This window comes from Zingiber officinale, chromosome 1A (genome assembly GCF_018446385.1).
Source record: "Zingiber officinale cultivar Zhangliang chromosome 1A, Zo_v1.1, whole genome shotgun sequence".
Classification (NCBI taxonomy): Eukaryota; Viridiplantae; Streptophyta; class Magnoliopsida; order Zingiberales; family Zingiberaceae; genus Zingiber; species Zingiber officinale.
In genome coordinates, this window is record NC_055987.1 from 22,984,592 (window position 1) to 23,008,385 (window position 23,794).

The 23,794-nt window shown below is 44.3% G+C and overlaps 1 protein-coding gene across 1 annotated transcript; it reads right to left on the minus strand.

Annotated features, from left to right (window-relative positions):
* Window positions 1-1,222: 1,222 nt before the first annotated feature.
* LOC122001107 (thiol protease SEN102-like) lies at window positions 1,223-2,644 on the minus strand. Its single transcript, XM_042555692.1, has 4 exons — window positions 2,187-2,644; window positions 1,877-2,106; window positions 1,639-1,773; window positions 1,223-1,522 (listed from the first exon to the last, which is right to left on the minus strand). The coding sequence occupies exons 1-4, from the start codon at window positions 2,641-2,643 to the stop codon at window positions 1,262-1,264; spliced, it is 1,083 nt and encodes a 360-aa protein (XP_042411626.1). The 5' UTR covers window position 2,644; the 3' UTR covers window positions 1,223-1,261.
* Between the last annotated feature and the right edge of the window lie 21,150 nt (window positions 2,645-23,794).

Here is a 23,794-nt window from a genome sequence, read left to right on the forward strand (position 1 = left end):
CTTTCTCTCATAGGCTGGCGGAGGAACCAAGAGGAGTATGAGCCTCCCACCGTTAGAATATTCCCTGACATGTGATGATTGCTCTCTGACAGGTGGTTACGATTCCTTGCAGGCCTATTTGTCATATAGTGTCTGGCCTCCTGACCCACCTTCGTCTGCGTCATTTGAAGCATGTACATCCCAATGACCTGCTGATTCCCGACCCGCCTATGTTTATTGCTATCCAAGGTATGTATGTTCTGACCTGCACGTTGGGTCTAATTCCCGACCCGCATTTGCTTATTGCTATCCATGGTATAAACGTCCCGACCTACATGCTGGATCGGCTCCTCGACTTGAGTCTGCCCGCTATTATCTATGGTATGAACGTCCCGACCTGCACGCTGGGTCGGTTCCCTGACCTGCATCTGTCCGCTGTTATCCATGGTATGAACGTCCCGACCTGCACGCTGAGTCGGTTCCCTGACCTGCATCTGTCCGCTGTTATCCATGGCATGAGCGTTCCGACCTGCACGCTGGGTCTGTAAGCAGACCTGCCGGTAGTCTCCATCTTTAACTGTACTTGGCCCACGAACCCATTTACTACTTACTATCAGGGCTAGTTTTTATAATTTCTCTCTTTTAACTTAAGCCATGTAGGCTGGACTTTTGACCTCCCCGCTGTTCCTATCAGCCCGACAGTTGACCAGCCATGTTGGTTTGATTTTTGACCTTCTTGACCTCCTCGTCAGCTGGACTGTTGACCGGTCATGTTGGCCTGACTTTTGACCTTTTTGACCTCCTCGTCAGCTGGACTGTTGACCAACCACGCTGGCTTGATTTCTGACTTCCCTGTCAACTAGACTGTTGACTAGTCACGATGGCTTGATTTTTGACCTTGCTGACTTCCTTGTTAGCTGGCCTGTTGACCAGCCACACTGGCTTGACTTCTGACCTTCCCGCCTTACAGGTCAGCTTGATTCCTGACCCTCCTGTGGTCTTGACTTTCAGCCACATCATGCTATCAACCCCACAAAATATGCACCGTATCACATCCTATCAATCCCACAAAACACGTACCGTATCAACTACTATGAATATTTATTTGCAAATTAAATCTCAATTAGTTGAAGAAATACATTTATTTATTTATTTATCCATTTTCACTGAAGTGAAATGCACACACAATTAGGAGAACACATTAAAGAAACATCACAGGTTTAACCATCATCTGCATCCTTAATTCCAGGCGTGAATATAATTTCAGTCAAGTATCATCATCTCAGAGTTCATCCTTGGAAGATCCCGCAGTCTCCTTAGGGTTAGGGGATGTTTTGATAGGATAAGATGCCTCCATCGCGATACCACACAGCCCATGCTTGGCCGAAACTCCCCTCTTCATCCTAACGTAGCCACTCTCGCCCCACTCTGTTCCCCATGAGTTCTTCACTATCCAGTACTTAGTCCCATCCTTCGTTGCGCCGTACCCAACGATTGCGACGCCATGATCCAAGTCAGTGCCACAGGGCCCCGTGAAGACTCCCTGAGATGTCGAATTAATATACTATACGTTTGGATCGGCAAAGAGTTTTTAATTTGATCGACATAAATTGAGGTCGAACTAATAGAATACATATATAAGAATGAGCTATGACAAACCTCCGAGTAGAATTGGAAGCCACCTGCATCGATGGCAACTGACACCGGTTGGTTGGCTACTGCCGCCATCAAAGCTTTCTCGTCGTTGGCCGGCACATCCTTGTAGCCATCGATTGTAACCGCCGGTGAATTCTCCTGCATGCGAAGAAGAAAGTTACATTAATTTATTCATCCGCACCAACTAGATACCAAGATTATATTAACATATTAATCATTGCAAAATGTATAATTAATTAACCTTCGAGCACGTTCCATCTTCAGCCGTGTAAGGATAGTTTTCTTCCGTGGCGAGACCTCCATTTTCCATGATGTACTCAAATGCGTAGTCCATGAGACCACCATTGCATCCACTGTTGTACTTGGTATCACAATCTACGAGTTGTTGCTCCGACAAGGAGATCAATTGGTTGGTCTTGATTTGGTTTATGCCTTCCACAGAAGCCACAGTAGAGAATGCCCAACAACTCCCTGATCATATTTTATAACATATTATTTTATCTTTTGCACAAAAATATCGAAAACAAATGACCTTGCAATCGATTAATTACCACACTGGCCCTGGTCCTTGATGGGAGTAACTGCACCCTTCTGCCTCCAGTCGACCGACGTCGGAACCCCACAGACGCTAGAGCAGCTCCCGCCGCCTTCTTCCTCGTGTCGATCGCCGCGTAGAGAGCGGTGGTGGGCCACCTTGGAACCGGCATAGACCGCACGAAACTCTTGGTTGGTCATGTCGCCGAACTTGTTGAGGCGAAGCTTGTAAGGCACTTCCTTCCGTTGATTGAATTCATGGATGAACTTGACGTTCTCTTTGAACACATTGAACCGTTTCTTCTTCTCGTCGAGGTCCCGCGTCACCGTGTGGTGGCTGCGCCACCGTTCGTACAGGTTCCACAGACTCTCCTCCGATGCCAAGTCCTTATCCTCGAAAGGAATGGCTTCGGTGGCCACCAAGAGCACAACCACTGCCAACAACACCAGCACGGCCAACTTCTTCATCTCCATGGTCGCTTAATTAGATCTACTATTTGGCGAATGAATTGCCGAGTGGGTTCGAGACTTCAATTATTTATAGAGGAGCATGCAGGGGGGCAGGCCAGGGTATTCTGTTGCTTGTGGGGAACCTCTCGGCGCTTAAATTAATGCAGGTTAATTTCAGATATGTATACGATTGATGAATTAACTTGACAATATAATGGTGATCGAGACTGAACAAAGAGCGTGTGATAATTTGCTGAATTCCTGTGCAGTGGTTTATAATTGGTCACGTTGCTTCCAGGGGTTGATAATTTGCTCGTAGCACATCATGCACGCTACAGAAATTAAAGAATCAAAAGGCGGCCGGAACGCTGTTCTTGCTGATAAAAACCAATTATCAGCGCGCGCCACAATTATGGACGTTAGAAACGATGCAATGAATGCCTAACTAGCTTTAATTTTGTCGGTCATAATTGAACTTTAAGTTAAATTTAATGTTTGAATGAAAGGTATCTGAAAGCAGGCAGAACATAATTAGCAATTAGAGATATTGAAAATGGCCAAATTTTAACATGTGGTAGTCATGAGATTGAAATGTCCAAATTTATCTATAAAAACGGAGTTATTATTGAACTTTGTGAAACTGAAAAGATTCGTGCATCCCTTTACGGCTCTACGTTACCAATCTTAGCCCTGATTATACCGACTCATCGAGCTAGGCTTATGTGTTGATTCATGCAAGTACTTATTTACTAAAGAAATTGATCGATGAACTAGGAAGAGTACTCCAGCTAGATAAAACTATTAATATTAGGAGAAACAAAGACACCATCAGCCCCCTAAAAAATCTCTATAGGGCCAGGGAATAAACTAAATGGATCGACTAATCCTTTCTCTCCTCCATTCAGATCTGAAACTCTTTGCTATACAGATAAGAAAGAAACAATAATATATTCTGGTTAACCTAGAAAGAAACAAGTCACTCTAGCTACGTCTCTACCTTGAATAGAAATAAATTCTTAAGTGAAAGAAACAATACTGGTTTAAATAGAAAGAATTACAACTCACTCTACCTCGAATAATAGAAATAAATTCTCAAGTGAGAAACTCAAAACCATGTGTTCCGCTCCATAAAACCTTTCACCGAGTACAGAGTAGCGTAATCTAAAAAGAGAAATAAATATGATCAACGATTGCATAATGAAATTACAAGCATTAATTAATATGCCTTCACAACTTTCTCAAACCTCAGTAATTTGCCAAATTAACCAACGATTACACGCAGACACAATTGGGTGAAGTGCTCACGGTGACAGCACGATAAATAAAATTTTGAGATTATGACACTCAAGATTCAGTCACGTTGAGTGTTGAGTTTTCACTAAGGGTGTAATCGAGTCGAGTCGATCCAAGTCGAGTCGAGCTGAGTCGAGTTGAACTCTTAAATATTTGAGTTTGACTCGTTTATAATCGAGTCGAGCTCGAACTTTATTTAACGAATATATTCATGACTCATGAGCTTATTCGAACATTTATCGAGTCTAAACGAATTTAATAAATATAAATTATAAATTAAATATTTATTAAAAATTAAATTATATATTTATTAAAAATTATAATTTTATTCTAATAAATAAATTTAATATATTTGTTCATATGTTTCATAAATAGAGTATAAAATCTATAAATTTAATATTAAAATTATTATTATTTTTATTTAAAAGTTGATTCATCAGTTTAACGAACATGTTCACGAGTTAACGAGTCAAATATTGTGAAGCTTGAACTTGATTTGTTTATCTTAACGAGCCTCATTAAATGAGCTCAAATTAGCTTTTATCGAATTAAGTTATGAATAACTCATGAGCAGCTTGATTCATTTACACCCCTAATTTTCAGTTTAAAATTTTTGGCAATTGTTAAACAATGACATCTAGTGCTTAAAAAAATACCTTTTTACCAAAATACCCTTGATCATAGCACCAATTTTAAAAAAAAAACGATAGAAGAAAAATAAAACAAAACATAATTCTGTGCTAACAATATTAAAAGTAATAATGCAACTATTTAGGGCATCGAACCCCATTGCCGACTTGGCAATATATTGGGGAGGGAGCTCCCTCGATTTACGCAAGGAATAGCTCTCTCTTTCATTTATTTTTTATTAAAATGATTTTTTTAGTTTTGTTAAAATAATAGAATGTAAAAATATAATTTAGTTTTTAATGTTATTTCATGTTATTGATTTAAATTTATGGATTTATTTTTTTAAAAAATAATTATATATAATACAAAATATAAAAGAGAAATGAGAAATATATATAATAACAAATTATGTATTTATAAAGGAGTTGTTGAGAGTTTTTTTTATAGAGATGTGTAAGATTTTGGATGCTCTTATTAACTTTTACAATTTAATAATTTTTGATGAATTATAAATAGTTATAGGTTTAGTCTTTTTTTCAAACAAAAATTGACATAATCAATTTAAAAATTTGATGCTAAATGTGTACATTTATCATTATTAATGTTTTAAATGCTCCATTATTATATCTTTTGCTTTCCTCGTCACATCATCATCGGCGCCCGGCTATGCGGAGTGGCGAATTGCACGGTGCTTGGACGGCGAGCAGCGATCAATGCACGCCGGCTAGGCAGTGTGGGTGCTATGGACTAGAATTGGTGAAAGGATAAGGCTGACACGACGATAACAAGATTCACACATGTGAGGAAGAAGGGTAGGAACGTGAAGGATAAAAACTGTACGTTAATGATAGATTCAATAAGGTAGAGGCCTCTTAGACCATGTGTTGATCATGTTCCTAATGTTCCATAAAGTAACCTTGAACTCGTACTTCTCCAAGATTGGCCACAAAGTATTTATCAACAAACAGTTCTTTAATTAACAGCAATGTGGCTGCCCAGCTGATGCCAAAAATCAATAATTGAATTGAATGGCGCCTGAATGGATCATGTTTGATTAGTTAATTGTGTTTCCACCCCTAATTATTTTTTACGGTAGATTATAAATTGACTTAATGGTTTATCTTCCGAAGGGATGACCTGTATTCTAGCTTAATATTTTGTTACAATTGACTAGTTAATTGCGTCGTCACTTGGAGTTTTCGAATGGGCGGAACCCAGCGTGTTCAAGTACACCAGTGGCATCAACTCTGACAAGTGTCAGTTATACAGATGAGACTCATATTCATATCCAGAATTTTTATGGGTTGGTTATTGCATTTAGAAAACATCTCTGTATTTTATATATTACTGGTGTACCATGTATATATATTAAATAAACATTGGATTTGTATTAAAAATTGTATCATCTCGTTAAGGTGACCCCCCGAGATGGATCATGATTTAGGGGCTAGCTGAGCGGTTAAAGTTAAGAAATGATTAACCTTTAAAGCTAGCGTAGTTGATTACTTCAGCTAAGAGGTCGGCCTGACATTGATTCATACAACATTGATAGGGCTTTGAGCCCGATTGGATCATTAATTTGATCGGACTGAGGTGTCGACCGGACATGGATCCACGTAGTATTGATAGGGCTTTGAGCCAAGTCAGTATTCCACAAAGTCAGTCTTATCATTGGTTCAAAAATACACAGTTAACTAGCTCTCAGTGTGTCCGATAGCTTAGCAGAGTGATCCAGTTGATCGGACCAGTTGGATATTTGGTCTGTTCGAGCTCTCTAGCTCAATGAAGAGGCCGAGCAAAGGCGGAGTCTTCGGTTACAAACCGAATGGTACTTTCGAATGAAAGTCGGTCGGGACATTCGGGAGGCTCAATCAGATTATCAGCTAAACACATAGTGGGCTCCTCAACCCAATGGTATTATATTACCTTTTTGGTATTTTGTGTCACGGAAAATAGAGAATATTCTACATATAAGCTATACATTCAAAGTTTCCTCTCTGATAAACACAAAAATTACGGGTCCATTTTAAGAAAGGTAACTGAGCATCTTTATGGTCTGTCCTTTCATAGAAACTGATCCTGTCCGAGAGTCGAGGCGATGGATGCTGGGGACGTGGCACTCCTGTTGACTGTTGGTGGACTTCTCGTCAGTCAAACCTGCAACCATAGCAACGTCAGTGCCGAGCCAGAGAGGGGTTCCCCGACGATGACCCTCCGACGCTCAAGTCAACCACCGACGATATAGAAGAAATTAACGAGGAAGCAAAATGGCAGGGTAACTGTAGCTATAGTAGACATTATGTATACCTCCGTCGAAGCTTGGGGGTCTTTATATAGGACTCCCGGGGAGCGCGTGCACGCTTCCCGAGGCATTCACGCTCCTCAAAGTATCCCCTAAAAAGACGTATTAGGAAAGTATCCCTGACACCATACCTTAATGATCCGAGCATATTTCTGACAAGACAACGGAAGCTTCCGTCGTACGATCTTCTGCCTGACCATGACACCAAGCATACCATCTGTCAGCGGCATAGGTTCCCAGAAGGATATTTTTTGATCCTCCTTTTGTCGGTTATAGGCCGAGCGGAAGAGCCGCTCGGCCAGCCATCGGTCGTCTGGGTGATCTTGTCCTCGGGCCGAGCGGAATGGCCACTCAGCTAACCTCCCACGGTCCGGGCTCCGCTGTTATGCAGAACGGAGGATCTGTGTCTGAATGTAGTCTGCTCGGCCATCACTGTTTTGCTGATGTGAGTCTGAGCTGGCTGGCTGCTCGGCGCATACCTTGTCTGTTTAAGCACCGGAAGCTCGGTACATGACCAAGCTATGCTAACATATGCTTCATGTAGGCTCGGCTATTCTTCCTCCTGGTCGGGAAAGGGGGTTGCCCGATTGGACAATAATATCGAGGCGTTGATTAGCTTGACTTTAACCTCCATCGTGTCATTGACCACCCTGCTGACAAGGCCCCTCCTCATCACCGGATCACATGCCTTCCTCTCAAGTCTAGTCGAAGGAGGTTGCAAGTCCGACTGACTGGACAAACTAGTTTGGAGATCGGTTGGCCGATCGACCTTGATGCTGATTGGACCCCGGTCAATCCACCCGAGGGTGTCGGACAACCCTGAGATTGCTCCTTGAGGCCGATCGGTACTTTACATAATCGCACTTTGAGAAATTTGCAGTTTCTATCTTTGGCTAAGAGCAGTCCACGCTGGCGTCATCCAAGTCCCTTCGGAATTCATGCAAATCATCCCCATTAAAGCTGAGCACGCAGGCATCCCTATACATGACATTCATTAAATGCTGCCTTGTAGGCGTGTGTCATGTGCCGCTGTCGTCGTCACAGCATGCCCGAAGTGATAGATGTTGATGTGATATTGGCGGTTTGAATTCGACGGCTAGATCTACACTCCGACTTCCGTGACCTAGATCAAACGGCCCCGGTCGGTTGAGCCCGCACTTTATAAAGGGCGTAGACCCGGCTTCTTCTTCTTACTTGCGTTTTCAGTGAAGGCTGTCGGCGAGTTCCTGTGCAATCGGTGCCCCGGCGACGCTCCGCTCCTTTTTGCGGCAACAGTTCCTTCTCCTGTAAGCTCTCCCCATCCTTCCCCTTTTCAATCGCTCGCAACCCCCTACGTTCCCCACAATTTCCCTAGTGTTCGTTTTGCGTTTCATGCTTATTGCTCTGTTAAACTTCCGTCAAACCTCCTATTTTTCATTTTCCGACAATGGTGAGATCTTCTCGGCCGTCCGACCCCGCTCCTAGTCTATGGTATACCACCATGGAGACCAGGCTTGACGAGGGCGACGTTGAGAGCCTCCGAAATGCTTTCGAAATCCCCCCTAACCATAAAATCATTTTGGCCTCTTCGTCCGACCGACCCAATGATCCACCGATCGACACAATATGTCTGTTCAGAGACCAATTTGTGGCCGATCTCCGCTTCCCAATTCATCCTTTCATTCTTGAAGTTTGTAACTACTTCCGCGTTCCTCTCCCCCAACTAGTACCAAATTCTTTTCATCTGTTGTGCGACGTTGTTGTCCTGTTCTGTCTGCATAGCATCCCTTTGACTGGCCCAAATTTGATCATGTCCAAGAGTCGAGGCGATGGATGCTGGGGATATGGCGCTCCTGTTGACCATTGGTGGACTTCTCGTCAGTGAAACCTGCAACCACAACAACGTCAGTGCCAAGCCAAGGAGGGGTTCCCGGCGATGACCCTCCTATGCTCAAGCCAACTGTTGGTGCAACCTTAGGTCAAGGTTGACCCGACTCGAGTTGACTTGACTCGAGTTGTATTTTGATGTTTGACTTGGGAAGATTGTTGATGCAACTTTAGGTCAAGATTGACCTAGTTGAGTTGCATGTTGATGTTTGACTCTTGTGAGAGAGTTCTATTCTTGTTATGGGACAAGAATAGATGGTTGGGAGATTATTGGTGCAACCCTAGGTCAAGGTTGACCTGGTTGACCTGAAAAGTCCAAGTATGGAGACTTGGCAAACGGAAAAGTCCAAGCAGGGAGCTTGGCACGCGAAAAGTCCAAGTATGGAGACTTGAAAAGTCCAAGTACGGAGACTTGGCACGGGGAAAAGTCCAAGCGGGTAGCTGCGCGGAAAGTCCAAGTATGGAGACTTGGCAGGAAAGTCCAAACAGGAGTTTGCACGGAGAAAGTCCAGTGAGTGAAGCCAGGTGGGAAAGTCCAGTGAGTGAAGCTAGGCAGTTGGAGAATGGTGAGTGAAGCCAAGGAAAGACCTAGTGAGTGAAGCTAGGCGGTGTGACGGTCCTGAAGCTAGGCGGTGAAAATCCTAGTGAGTGAAGCTAGGTGAAAGGGAAAGTCCCGGTGAGTGAAGCAGTGAAAGTCCCGTGAGTGAAGCCGTGCAGTGGAAAGTCCTAACTGGATGTTAGGCGGTGTGGAAATCCTGGTGAGGCAAGTGAAAGTCCCGTAAGTGAAGCCGGCAGGGAAAATCCAGATGGATCGGGGATGATCGGACATCATGGTTGAGAAAGTCCAAGTAGGTCAAAGGATTGACCGGACACTTGGCGAGGAGTTCTAGCAGGTCAAGGAGTGACCAGATGCTAGGGATGAAGTACCAATAGGTCAAGGTTGACCGGATATTGGTTTGGAAGTCTTGGGACTTGGTTTGGGCAAAAACCAAGCTCCGGATCGGTCACCGGACCGATCTATGATTTAATTGATGATCGGTTTCTAAATTTGGTTGTTACAAGGAGATAAAGGGACGCTCGAGCATCTATTATCGACCTCATTTGCACACGATAAACTCCCAAAGGAGACAAGCACACGACTCACGCGACAGGAGGAAAGTGCCGTCGAACGATCCTCTCCTGATCGATGTGTGTATTTATATTGCTTCGACCGTTCGACGTGTATAATTATATTGTCACACACCAACAGCGTGCTTCTCCTTCTTCCTCTCTTTTACTTTTGAGCTTGTTACCAGAGTTCTGTGAAGCTGTGAGAGAGTCTTCCTTCTTTGACCGCAACTGCTTGTGTAGTCTGCTTCCAATCGAAGAGAAGGCAAGCAAGAGTTTTCTTACTGTTGTATTTCTTGCTGTCTTTCTTTGTATTTCTGTACTCTCCTTACTTGCTGTTGCAAGAGTGTGTTGTGGCGAGGTTTCTCCACCCATAAGGAGTTTGTATTAGCCGGTTCTCCGGGGACTCATCCACCGACGGATTGACTGGAGTCGTCCACCTTACGGACACGCCGAGGAGTAGGAGCCCTAATCTCCGAACCTCGTTACATCGGTTTGTTTGAGGTTTGTAGTCTTCCTTTCGTTTCTAGTTTATTTTTCCGCTGCGCTAACGAATTGTAGGAAGAAACGAGCGATTTGGGGCGGCTATTCACACCCCCCTCTCTAGCCGAAGGATCCTAACAAGTGGTATCAGAGCGAGGTCGCTCTTCATCGGATCAACACCCGTGGGAGCAAAGCTAGAGATGGATCAATTCGGAGAAGACATCACCATTCCACCCTTCTACAACGACAACTTCGCATATTGGAAGGTAAGGATGATGTATTTTCTTAGGACTAATATGTTGAATTGGTTTTGTGTACAAGAAGGTTTTACTCCTCCAATGGATAAAGAAGGAGAGCCTCTAGAGAAGAACAAGTGGACGAAGGAACAAGTCCACCAATCTACAATCAACAATGAGGTAACTAAAACAATTGAATTTTCATTACCTACTAATATTTTGTGTAAGATAGGTAAGTACAACAATGCCAAGGAATTATGGGATAACTTGGCCAAATACCATGAGGAGAGCTCCACTTCAAGCCATGAAGAGGAGCCTAGTGAGCCAAGTAGCTCACATCATGGAGGGAGCGAATTGGGAGTTGAGGGCTACTCAACATCCAAGGAAGAAGAGGAGGAGAGTTCCTCTTGTTCAAGTTCGGAGCAAGAAGAAGAGGCATCTACCTCCGGAAGGGATGAGGAAGAGAGCTCACACCCATGCCCAAACCTAGGTAACTCAAGCATTTCAATTTCAAATAAGTTACATATAATATGCTTTGAGTGTAGGGAGTGTGGACATTACAAGAGCAAATGTCCAAAGAGAGTTAGGAAGACTCCACCGGCACCAAAGGTCAAGGAAGCCGGAGTCCCAACACGCAAAGGCAAGAAGCACGTGGTGTGCTTTCAATGCAAGCAACGGGGACACTATAGGAGCCAATGTCCGAAGGGGAGGAAACCTCGCAAGGACAAGAGATCGAGCACATCGATAGGGGGAGCTAAGGCAAACCCTAAGGTATCTCTTAAGGCTCATTCGTGCAATTCTAGTAGGATACATGCTAGTAATTTTATTGCATTAGTCAATAATGATGAGCATGTTAACACTAGAAATCAACACATGTGCTTAGGTGCTAAACATGTCAACCTAGATAGGGATACTACTAGGAATGCTAACCCTAGGTTTAACACTTCTAAGGTTAAGGAAAACCTAGGTAGAAACCCTAAATCAACTAGACACATGCCTAGGAACACCTCAAGAAAGAATGACAAACCAAAACTTGAGGTATTAGAGAAAGAAAATCAAGTCTTGAGGTCAAGACTTGACTCTCTAGAAAAGGCTCTTAAGGATTTGACTCTAGGGTCTAGGGGTCAAAAACCCAAGTCCAAGGACAAGAAAGGTTTGGGTCACAAACCTAAGTCCCAAATGGTCAAGCCCACCTATCATAATGTTCCATTCGATTATGGAACAAAACCTAGGGCTAGGAAGACCATTACCAAGGTTACAAGGGGAGTCACCCCTATAGTTGACCTTGATGAGACCCAAATGACCAAGGCTTCAAAGCCTAAGAGGGTCATTAGGAGGGTTGCTAGGGAAGTTATCCCTAGTGAATTTTTAGTGAACCCAATGAGCTCAAGTAGGTATTGGGTTCCTAGGAGCATTTTCTCTACCCCATAGATGGGTTAGAGAGTGTCAACTCCAATAAGAAGGGTAGTTAACCCAACTTTGAGGAAATTGACACTCAAGGAGCATTTTCAAGGTTTTTGGGAACCTTTGAAAATGAAATGGAATAATCTTTATCATTCACTCCTTGGAAGAGTAAAGTGTGCCAAAGTGAGAATATATTAATCTCACTTTAAGTTGACACAATTTTGAAAAACCTAGAGAAATATCAAATTGGGATTTTGATATTCTCTTAGGTAATCAAGGCAATCCGGGCCTTAAATTAGAAGTGCTACTCTTGTAGAATTTTAAATGGTATAAATCAAACAAGAGATCAAGAAATGCCAATTTGGGTTTTGACATTTTCTTGGAGCACTTTGGGCAATCTAGGGTTAGATTTTAAGTTAGCAAAGTGGTTAAGGATACTTAGATAGGTAATCTAGGTATATTTATCTATGCTAACTTACCATGATTGGTTGCCATATGCCATGCCATGACATCATATTTATCTTATTATCATTTGAAATGTCATGATAATGCTTAGGTTATCTATATGTCATGTGTTAGTTTAGTTTCAAACTTTATGCCATGACATCATGACATTGGCACATGTTTTCATTTATGATACCATTTTATGCCATGTCATCATCTCTTGCATTAATAATCAATTGAATTGATTTAAGGACAAACATATAATTTGATATTGAGATCAAATTGGTGTTTAGAAAATGCATGAGAACTTAGCCTAAGTTGACCTTAACCCATATCTCACATCAAAATTGACTTGGATGTGTTTGATACACTTTAGATGTGTGTGAGATATTAGGATCATGAGTTAGGATCAAGGTGCATAGGTTTTGTACCTAGATGAGCCTAATTCAAGAAAATAGGGATCATAGGGAAAGCTTGTGTACAAGTCATGTACATTTAGCCCTAAGATTATGGTCCTAAATTCAAATGGTTTTAAAAGCATTTTAAAATTGATTTGAAAAACCTTGATGAAGCTTTCCTAGTGATAGCATTCTTCATTGAGCAAGATGATACAAAGATGACTTAACTTTGAACTATTTCAAAGTTTTCGAATTTTGTATCAAGATTTGAAAATGGAAACTATTTTCATAGAAAACTATTTTTCCATGATAATGTATGTTATGAGGAATGTATCCTCAAAATTTCACAATTTTTCGAATTTTCTGGAATTTATTAGGGGTTTCTGAATTTCGGGAGAAGAAAAATCAGAAATCCCTGTGATCAGTGTCTGGATCGGTCGCTGGACCGATCCAGGGAGGGCTGGATCGGTCACTGGACCGATCCAGAGTGCTGTGGATCGGTCTGGTGACCGATCCAGTGAGGTCTGATAGCGTGCCAATGTGCTGAAATTCGACTGCATGTCTGAAATTTCGGCTGACAGTTGGTTTTTAGATTTATAAAGGTTTGAAACTCTTGTTTTGTTGGTGCAATGGTCAAGGGGGAGTTGGCTTTTAGGGGGAGTTTTTACTCCTTGAGGATTAGTGATATGGGATTATCATTAAGTGGATTGTTGAACTTAGTATCAAAGGGAAAATAAGAGTTTCAATGAAAGGTATGGGACTTTCATTAGGAAGAAACTCTTGACCTTGATACCCTCCTTTTTCTTTTTGATGTGTGTCAAAAAGGGGAGAGTGTTCATTGGAGAATTATTAGAGAACCCAAGTTAGGTTATCGGTTTAACCTAAGCTAGGGAAAGAATGTCAAGGAATGTTCGAGGAAGAACATTGGAATACCTTTTGATGTGTGTCAAAAAGGGGGAGAATTATTGGAGAACCCAAGTTAGGTTATCGGGTTAACCTAAGGGGAAAATGTCCAGAGAATGTTCAAGGAAAGAACATTGGACATTGGAAGATGGTTGGAAAACCTAAGTTAGGTTATCGGGTTAACCTAACTTGATTATGATTTTGTCAAACATCAAAAAGGGGGAGATTGTTGGTGCAACCTTAGGTCAAGGTTGACCCGACTCGAGTTGACTTGACTCGAGTTGTATTTTGATGTTTGACTTGGGAAGATTGTTGATGCAACTTTAGGTCAAGATTGACCTAGTTGAGTTGCATGTTGATGTTTGACTCTTGTGAGAGAGTTCTATTCTTGTTATGGGACAAGAATAGATGGTTGGGAGATTATTGGTGCAACCCTAGGTCAAGGTTGACCTGGTTGACTGAAAAGCTCGAATTGGGACAAGCGAGAAGAGGGAAAAGCGAGGGCTGGCCGCGAAAAGTCCAAGTATGGAGACTTGCTGGAAAAGTCCAAGCACGGAGACTTGGCACGGGGAAAAGTCCAAGGTAGCTCACGGGAAAAGTCCAAGTATGGAGACTTGGCAGGGAAAGTCCAAACAGGGAGTTTGGCACGGGAGAAAGTCCCGTGAGTGAAGCGAGCGGTGGAAAGTCCCGGTGAGTGAAGCGGGCGGTTGGAGAAAGTCCCGGTGAGTGAAGCGAGGAAAGACCTAGTGAGTGAAGCTAGGCGGTGTGACTCCAGTGAGTGAGGCGGTGAAAATCCTAGTGAGTGAAGCTAGGTGAAAGGGAAAGTCCCGTGAGTGAAGTCGGTGAAAGTCCGGTGAGTGAAGCCGGGCAGTGGGAAAGTCCTAACTGGGATGTTAGGCGGTGTGAAATCCTGGTGAGTGAAGCCGGTGAAAGTCCTGGTAAGTGAAGCCAGGCGAGGAAAATCCAGATGGATCGGGGATGATCGGACATCCGGTGTTGAGAAAGTCCAAGTAGGTCAAAGGATTGACCGGACACTTGGCGAGGAGTTCTAGCAGGTCAAGGGAGTGACCGGATGCTAGGGATGAAGTACCAATAGGTCAAGGTTGACCGGATATTGGTTTGAAGTCTTGGGACTTGGTTTGGGCAAAACCAAGCTGGATCGTCACCGACCGATCGGTGATACTATTTTCTCGATCGGTGCGGTGACCGATCGTAAGCTCTGCCATCGGAAAAAAACGGCTGATCGGTCCACGGTCGATCTGATCGATGCGTGGACCGATCGAGCAGCATCGCGAAGGAGAAGGGGATCGGTGGACCGATTCCTCTTCTTCCGATCGATGCGTGGACCGATCGAGTCTCTAGCGCGCGCACCCGCCAGTTTCTTCACCGCTTTCTTCTTGCGGTATAAAGGATCAAGGGCATCTGCCTCTCCTTCTTCCTCTTCTTTCTGCTGAGCTCTGATGAGTTCTTGAGCGTTGAAGCTTTCGTGAGCTTCCTTTTGGTCACAGGCGCTTGAGCTGGCTTCTTCCACGAAGAGAAGGCAAGCAAGAGTTTTCTTCTTTTGTATTTCTTCTTTTTTTCTTTGTACTCCTTACTTGCTGTTGCAAGAGTGTGTTGTGGCGAGGTTTCTCCACCCATAAGGAGTTTGTATTAGCCGGTTCTCCGGGGACTCATCCACCGACGGATTGACTGGAGTCGTCCACCTTACGGACACGCCGAGGAGTAGGAGCCCTAATCTCCGAACCTCGTTACATCGGTTTGTTTGAGGTTTGTAGTCTTCCTTTCGTTTCTAGTTTATTTTTCCGCTGCGCTAACGAATTGTAGGAAGAAACGAGCGATTTGGGGCGGCTATTCACACCCCCCTCTCTAGCCGAGTACGAAGGATCCTAACACCAACCACCGACGATGTAGAAGAAACGAGAAAGAAAAATGGCAAGGTAACTGTAGCTACAATAGAGATTATGTATACCTCCGTCAAAGCTGGGGGGGTCTTTATATAGGACTCCCGAGGAGCACGTGCACGCTTCCCGAGATGCGCATGCTCCTCAAAGCATATCTTGAAAAGACGTGTCAGAAAAGTTTTCCTGACACCATACCTTAACGACCCGAGCATATATCTAACAAGACAATGGAAGCTTCCGTCGTACGATCTTCTGCCTGACCATGCCGCCAAGTATGTCATTTGTCGGCGGCATGGGGTTCCCAGAAGGATATTCTCTGATCCTCCTTTTGTCAGTTGCAGGCCGAGTGGAAGAGCCGCTCGGCTAGCCATCGGTCGTCCGGGTGATCTTGTCCTCGGGCTGAGCGGAATGGTCGCTCGACCAACATCCCACGGTCTGGGTCCGCTGTTATGCAAAATGGAGGAGCTATATCTGAATGTAGTCTGCTCGGTCGTCACAGTTTTGCCGATATGAGTCCGAGCGGGCTGGTCGCTCGGCGCATACCTTGTCTGTTTGAGCGCCGAAAGCTCGGTACATGACCGAGCTGTGCTAACATCTGCTTCATGTAGGCTCGGCGATTCTTCCTCCCGGTCGGGAAAGGGGGTTGCCCGATCAAACGATAATACCGGGGTGTTGACCAGCTTGACTTTGACCTCTATCATGTCATTGACCACCCTACTGACCGGGCCCCTCCTCATCACCGGATCACATGCCTCTCCCTCAAGTCTAGTTGAAGGAGATTGCAAGTCCGACTGACTGGAAAAGCTAGTCTGGGGATCGGTTGGTCAATCGGCCGTGATGCTGGTTGGACCCCGTTTGGTCCGCCCGAGGGTGTTAGACAGCCTTGAGATTGCTCCTTGTGGCCGATCGGTACTTCACATATTCGCACTTTGGAAATTTGTAGTTTCTATGCTTGGCTGAGAGCAGTCCACGCTGACATCATCCGAATCCCTTCGGAATTCATGCAAATCATCCCCGTTAAAGCCGAGCACGTGGCCACGCCTGTACATGGAGTTCATTAAATGTTGCCCTATAGGCGTGTGCCACGTGCCACTACCACCGTCACCGCAAGCCCGAAGTGACAGATGTTGATGTGACATTTGGCAGTTTGAATTCGACGGTTGGATCTACACTCCAGCTTCCGTGACCTGCATCGAACGGCCCCCGTCAGGCCGAGCCAACACTTTATAAAAGTCGTAGCCCCGGCTTCTTCTTCTTACTTGCGTTTTCTGCGAAGGCTGTCGGCAAGTTCCTGTGCAATCGGTGCTCCGGCGACGCTCCGCTCCTTTTTGTAGTGACATTTCCTTCTCCTATAAGCTCTCCCCTTCCTTCCCTTTTTCAATCGCTCGCAGCCCCCTACGTTCCCCGCAATTTCCCTAGTGTTCGTTTTGCATTTCCTGCTTACTGCTCTCTTAAACTTTCGTCGAACCTCCTGTTTTTCGTTTTCCGGTGATGGCGAGCTCTTCCTAGTTGTCCGACACCGCTCCTGGTCTATGGTATACCACCATGGAGATTAGATTTGATGAGAGCAACGTCGAGAGCCTCCGAAACGCTTTTGAAATCCCGCTTGACTATAAAATCATTTTGTCCTCTTCGTCCGACCGACCCAATGATCCACCGATCAACACAATATGTCTGTTCAGAGACCAATTTGTGGCTGGTCTCTGCTTTCCAATCCATCCTTTCATCCTTGAAGTTTGTAACTACTTCCGCGTTCCTCTCCCCCAACTAGGACCAAATTCTTTTCGTCTGTTGTGTAGTGTTGTTGTCCTGTTCTGTCTGCACGGCATCCCTTTGACCCCTCAAGTCTTTCATTATTTCTACTACCCTAAGCAGTCCGAGCTGGGGACTTATCTCTTTCAGTCTCGGGTCGGGCTAGTATTTTTTGATTAGATGCCTTCTTCCAATAAACATTAGAAGGAGTATTTCTTCATTCTGTGACTTCTCAAACGACCGAGCTTCTGGACGACTGGCAGGTCGGACTACCCCTTCAGCCGGATCTGTAGAAGTATAGGAGCTGACCGGATTATCTTCATGCAGCGAACATGCTAGTCGGTTAGAAATACGACATCCACAAGTTATTACTGGAGGGTGTTATGTATATCTTTGGGTTGAGTCCGATCCACGCGAGGCTCCCGAGCGGCTTAGGTATGGAATTTCTTACCCTTCTCCCTAGAATCTAACTGATTTCTTCTTTTCTTTTGCAGCTGAAATCATGATGCAAGCACGTGCGGCCGGTCTGACCAAGCTAAAGGAGATGGTGAGCCTTAGCTTGATGCCAGTCGACTCCCAGGAGGGCACGGCTGCTGGTAGTGGGGAGACGCCCGCCGTGGGTGAGGGTGCCGCCGACCAGACGACCAGTGCTGAAGTGGTTGGTTATCCGCTCCCAACTCCCGAAGCGCAGCCTACTGATCAGACCGAAGGCTCCGAGTCTTCCGACGGAGTGCCCCTCCTTAGGCGCAAGAGGCGCTGCTAGGACAATCCATCCCGCTCCGCCACCTCGACCGTGAGACCCTCAGAGTGAGGGGGTACATCGTCTCCTGCGGCCGTCCCTGAAATAGTGGAGGCCACTTCATCTGATCAGACACTCTCCTTGGCCGATCTGCTGACGGAGCCTATTGCCATGCGATCGATCACGTCTCTGCCTCCGTCCTGAACCCAACGGAGACCACTACGATCCAGGATCGACCCAGCGTCGACTGCTGCTCCCTCCGGTCCGGCGATCTCCTCCTCGGACCCAAGCGGGCGACGATCGGTGACCGCAACCCTCAATCTTCCCACCGAGGACTATCTTGAGCAGTGCGCCCGGCTAACCATCCTCGAGAACAAGATTCTAATCCGCGGGACACTTGCTGGTATTTGGGAGGAAGTGAGGGCCCGAGCGGCGACGATGTCTCTAGGAGCGCTTGGGAACAGTCACCTGCAGATGCCCACTGGGGTACGTAGATCAATTCAGAATATACCTCTAATCGACGCTTAACATTTTCCTTTTGATCTGCAGTACTAGGTGGAGAGCGTGGCCATGTGCCAATGGCTCACCTTTGTGGAGGATGAGTTGAAGAAGCTCAAGCTGTCAGGCGGCGCATCCTCTTCCTAGGGGCCATCGGTTGCCGAGCTAAAGGCCTATCTGGAGAAGGCCCAACAACTACTTATGGCTGAGCAACAGAAGTCGGTCGATCAGGCTATCAGGCTGGGCTAGATCGAGACATAGTTGAAGACCTACGACAAAAAGCTCGAGCTGGCCACCACAAGGAAACAACGAGCCATCGCCGACCTGGAGCTAAAGAACCAGGAGGCTCGGTAGCTCACCCAAAAGCTTAAAGAAACCAAGGATTGTCTGATCGCCGAGCGGGCCTGCAGAGTGGCTGGAGAGAAGTCTTTCAATAAGAAGCTCAAGGATGCCGAAGTTGCCCTAGAGGCCTCTCGTTCTGCCCTGACGGTCTATCAACAGGATGAGGCAAGCCGATTTGCAGTGATGAAATAGGAGTACCTCCGCTCGGACCAGTTCACTGACAAAGTTGTCAGGTGGATCGTTAGAGCGTTCGAGCTAGCGATCAACGGGACACTTGGTCAGCTTAAGGCGAATGACCACCTCCCTGAAGCCCTAACAGATGGCGTCATCAACCGAAGTCAGCTGAATGATTCGATGTCCGATGATGTTTTCGATTATCGTGAGTGAGGTAGTCCTGTAAAAGTTGAAAAGTCTAAATGTATTCTTACCGCTTGGTAGTATCCTTTTGTGAAATGAACAGTTTGCCCACTCAGCGAGGCTTTTCTTTATGATTTGTTTTTTCCATGCCCGACACCAGTTTCTCCGCTCGGCTATAATCATGGCCTATCTTCGGTCTACCCCAACGAATTGCGGGTTGTCGATTGACCATTGACGAATTCAATAAGGTTCATACATTCTCCTAGGTTTAAGGTCACTGCTCGACCGTCGGTGGAGATCGGGGGTTAACGTCATCTCTCAACGATTTGATGAAGATATGGGTTTAACGTCACCGCTCGACGGTTTGGTGAAGACAGGGGTTTAACGTCTTCGCTCGACGATTTGGTGAAGACTCGAGTTTAAGGTCGCCGCTCGACCGTCAGTGGAGACCGGGGTTTAACATTGCCACTCGATAATTTGACGAATACTTGGGTTTAAGGTCGCCGCTAGACTGTTGATGGAGACAGGGGTTTAAGGTTGCCGCTCGACTGTTGATGGAGACAGGGGTTTAACGTCATCGCTCGACGATTTGATGAAGACTCTAGTTTAAGGTCGTCGCTCGACCATTGATGGAGACAGGGGTTTAACATCGCCTCTCAACGATTTGACGAAGATTCAAGTTTAAGGTCGCCGCTCGATCGTTAATGGAGATAGGGGTTTAACATCGCCGCTCGACGATTTGACGAAGACTCGAGTTTACGATTGCCGCTCGACCGTTGATGGAGATAGAGGTTTAACATCGCCGCTTGATGATTTGACGAAGACTCGAGTTTAAGGTCGCCGCTCGACTGTTGATGGAGACAGGGGTTTAATGTCGATGCTCGACAATTTGACGAAGACTCGAGTTTAAGGTGGCCGCTCGACCGTTGATGGAGACAGGGGTTTAATGTCGCCGCTTGATGATTTGATGAAGACTCGAGTTTAAGGTCGCCGGCCAACCGTTGATGGAGACAAGCGATCAACTCTGCCTTCTGTTTAGCCTCCAGGTCGGATGCTATGAAAGTTATTGCTTTTGTTCGGAGAGGATGAATTTGCACTTCCTCTTTCTCCTTATAAACTAGAGTAGGTGATTTTTCAGTGATGGCACTTATCTCTAGTCTGGGAGCCTTTCGAGTAGATCTGGCCTCGGTCTTGACCATCTCAACATAGCAGCACTCAGCGGACAACTGGTCCCCTTTTACTTCTCCTACTAGGTCATCCACCAGGAACTTGATCTTCTGGCAGTAGGTTGAAACTACCACTCGGAATTCATTAAGGGCCGGTCAGCCCAGGATGACGTTGTAGGCTGAGGGGGCATCCACCACGATAAAATTTATGGTCCAGGTCCTCCTGAGTGGCTCCTCCCCGAGCGATAAGGCCAACTTAGTTTGGCCCATGGGCTGCATCTCGTTGCCAATGAAGCCATATAGTGGGGTTGTCATTAGCAGCAGCTCGCCTTGGTCGATTTAGAGCTGGTCGAATGCATTCTTAAAAATTATATTTACCAAACTGCCTGTGTCAATGAAAATTTGGTGAATAGTATAATTGGCGATCACCGCTTAGATGATGAGGGTGTCGTCGTGAGGAACTTCTATTCCCTCAAGATCCCTGGGTCCAAAGCTGATTTCGAGCCCGCTCACCTTCTCCTAGCTACATCCCATGGCATGGATCTCCAGCTGTCGAGCATATGATTTTCTGGCTCGGTTGGAGTCTCCGCTGGTCGATCCACCGGCGATGATGTTTATCTTTCCCCGAGTGGCATTGCTTCTGTTTTCCTCCTCTCGAGCGGGTGACCTGTGTTGCTCTTGTGAAGCTCGGGGATGGTCATTGCTCCTCTGTTGATGGTGGTGCTACCGCTCAGGTGACCGCCTAGCATCTTCTCATCGCCGGACAGTTTGATGCCCGTGTCGCTGGTCGGGTGAGTGTTGGTTACTCCTAGGAAAACATATCGATTCCACTGTCCAAAAATTTTTGTACTAGTGTCGAACCTTTCCTTAAATAACCTATTGTGTTATTTAGAAGTTAAATTAGGAATCGCAGACAGAACTTAACATCATTGATTCCAAATTTAACTTATTTGTTCTTAATGGTTTAGATTTGAATCGCAAGCAAAACTTAATACTATTGATTCAAATCTACCAATGTTATTAATTCCATTAAATATTAATTTCCAAAATTGGCTTCCAGGACTGCATGGCGAGGCACATGACCTTCTTGGATATGGGAGCAACCACCACCGCCTAGACAAAGCCTTTTAAGGAAAGCTAATATTTAATTTCCTTAAATAACTCTATGTTAACCAAAAAGAACAATCGAATCACAAATTCAAAAAAGAAGAAATCACAAATTCGAAAAGCTAGATCTAATGCCTCTTGTGTTTGAAATTCTTACAAAAAGAAATAACTAGCATGATGCAGAAAATAATTGCTAATTATACCTTCTCTTTGTATGCTAATGACCTCGAGATCTTCTGTGTTTGATTTCCTTAAATAACTCTATGTTAACCAAAAAGAACAATCTAATCACAAATTCAAAAAAGAAGAAATCACAAATTCGAAAAGCTAGATCTAATGCCTCTTGTGTTTGAAATTCTTACAAAAAGAAATAACTAGCATGATGCAGAAAATAATTGCTAATTATACATTCTCTTTGTATGCTAATGACCTCGAGATCTTCTGCCGTATTCCTCGCCTCGCCTTGGATGTCGTGTGGGCGACGATCCACTAAGATGAACACCACCCAAAAGCTTTCTTCCTCTTCCTCTAAAATCTGGCCACCACCACCACCAAGGAGAAGAGAGCAAAGGGAAAGGGAGAAGAGAGAGGGACGGCCACCAAGAGGTTCTCCAAGCAAGAGAATAAGAGTTGTGTCTCATGAAGCCTCCTCACCCCTTCTTTTATATTAGTTGCCCAAGGCAAATAAGGGAAGAATTTTTATAAAAATTAAAATCTTCCTCTAATTTTTCTTTTCCATTTTAATTTTCCTTTTCTTTCCTCTTGATTGAATCAATCACCAAATTAATGGTTGGATGAATCTAATCTTGGCCGGCCCCTTGCTTGGGCACCAAGCAAGGTGGCCGACCACTTATAGGAAGAAAAGAATTTTTTTTTTTTAAAAAAAATTTACAAGAAGAAAACTTCTTATAAAATTTTACAAGCTCTCTTAAAGTGGATATTAAAAAGGAAAGTTTAAAAAATTAAAACCATGTTTTAAAAATTAAAACTTCTGTTCAAAAGTTTCCTTTTTAACATGAATAGAAAATTTTAATTTTTAAAACTTCTCTTCCGTTTTCCTAAAACCATGAGGATGGTTAAAAAAGGAAAGTTTTAAAAACTTTTAAAACTCTCTATTAAAACATGTGGCCTAATTCAAATAAGAAAATTTTTAAAAATTAAAATCTCTCTTTTAAAACTTATAGTTTTCTACAAAGAGAAGATTTTAAAAATTCAAAACAACCCTCCTTGTTTGAATTATTGTGGCCGACCCTTACTAGCTTGGTCACCAAGCAATAGGGTCGGCCCCCATGGAAGAGGATGTGGCCTGCCCTTGCTTGGTCATCAAGCATTGGACCGGCCCCCTTCTTGGACACCAAGATGGACTTATATTTGGATGGACTTGAGGCTTTAATGAGGCTACGACAGGACCTAGAGGAGAAATTGGTTTTGGCCTTCCGATGAGCTTGAGTATCCCGTGCTCGCCCCGAACACACAACTCAAGTTCATCGATAATAACTCATTCCACTAGAGAGTTATTATCGCACTACCGCACTAATCCCAAATTACATTATGGGCTCCTTCTTATCATGAGTGTGTTAGTCTCCCTGTGTTTAAGATAACGAATGTCCACTAATTAAGTAAGTTACTGACAACTCACTTAATTAATATCTAGCTCCAAGAGTAGTACCACTCAACTTCATTGTCATGTCGGACTAAGTCCACCTGCAGGGTTTAACATAGCAATCCTTATAAGCTCCTCTTGGGGACATTCTCAACCTAGATAACTAGGACACAGATTCCTTCTATAATCAACAACACACACTATAAGTAATATCATTTCCCAACTTATCGGGCATATTGATTTATCGAGCTAAACCTCACCCTTTGAAAAGTTAAAGAAATAAATATTAAATATATGTGCTTGTTATTATATTTGGATTAAGAGCACACTCTTCCATAATAACTAAGGTCTCGTTCTTTCATTAAGTCAGTACAAAAAGAACTTACTTAAAATGGTCCTACTCAATACACTTAGAATGTACCAGTGTAATTTATTAATCAAGATAAACTAATACTTAATTACACTACGACTATTCTGATGGTTTGTTCCTTTCCATCTTAGTCGTGAGCAACTGTTTATAATTTATAAAGAACCGACAACATGATCTTCTGAGTGTGACACCACACACCATGTTGTCTACTATATAAATTAATTGAACAATTACATTTAACAAATAAATGCAGATATTGACCAATGTGATTCTT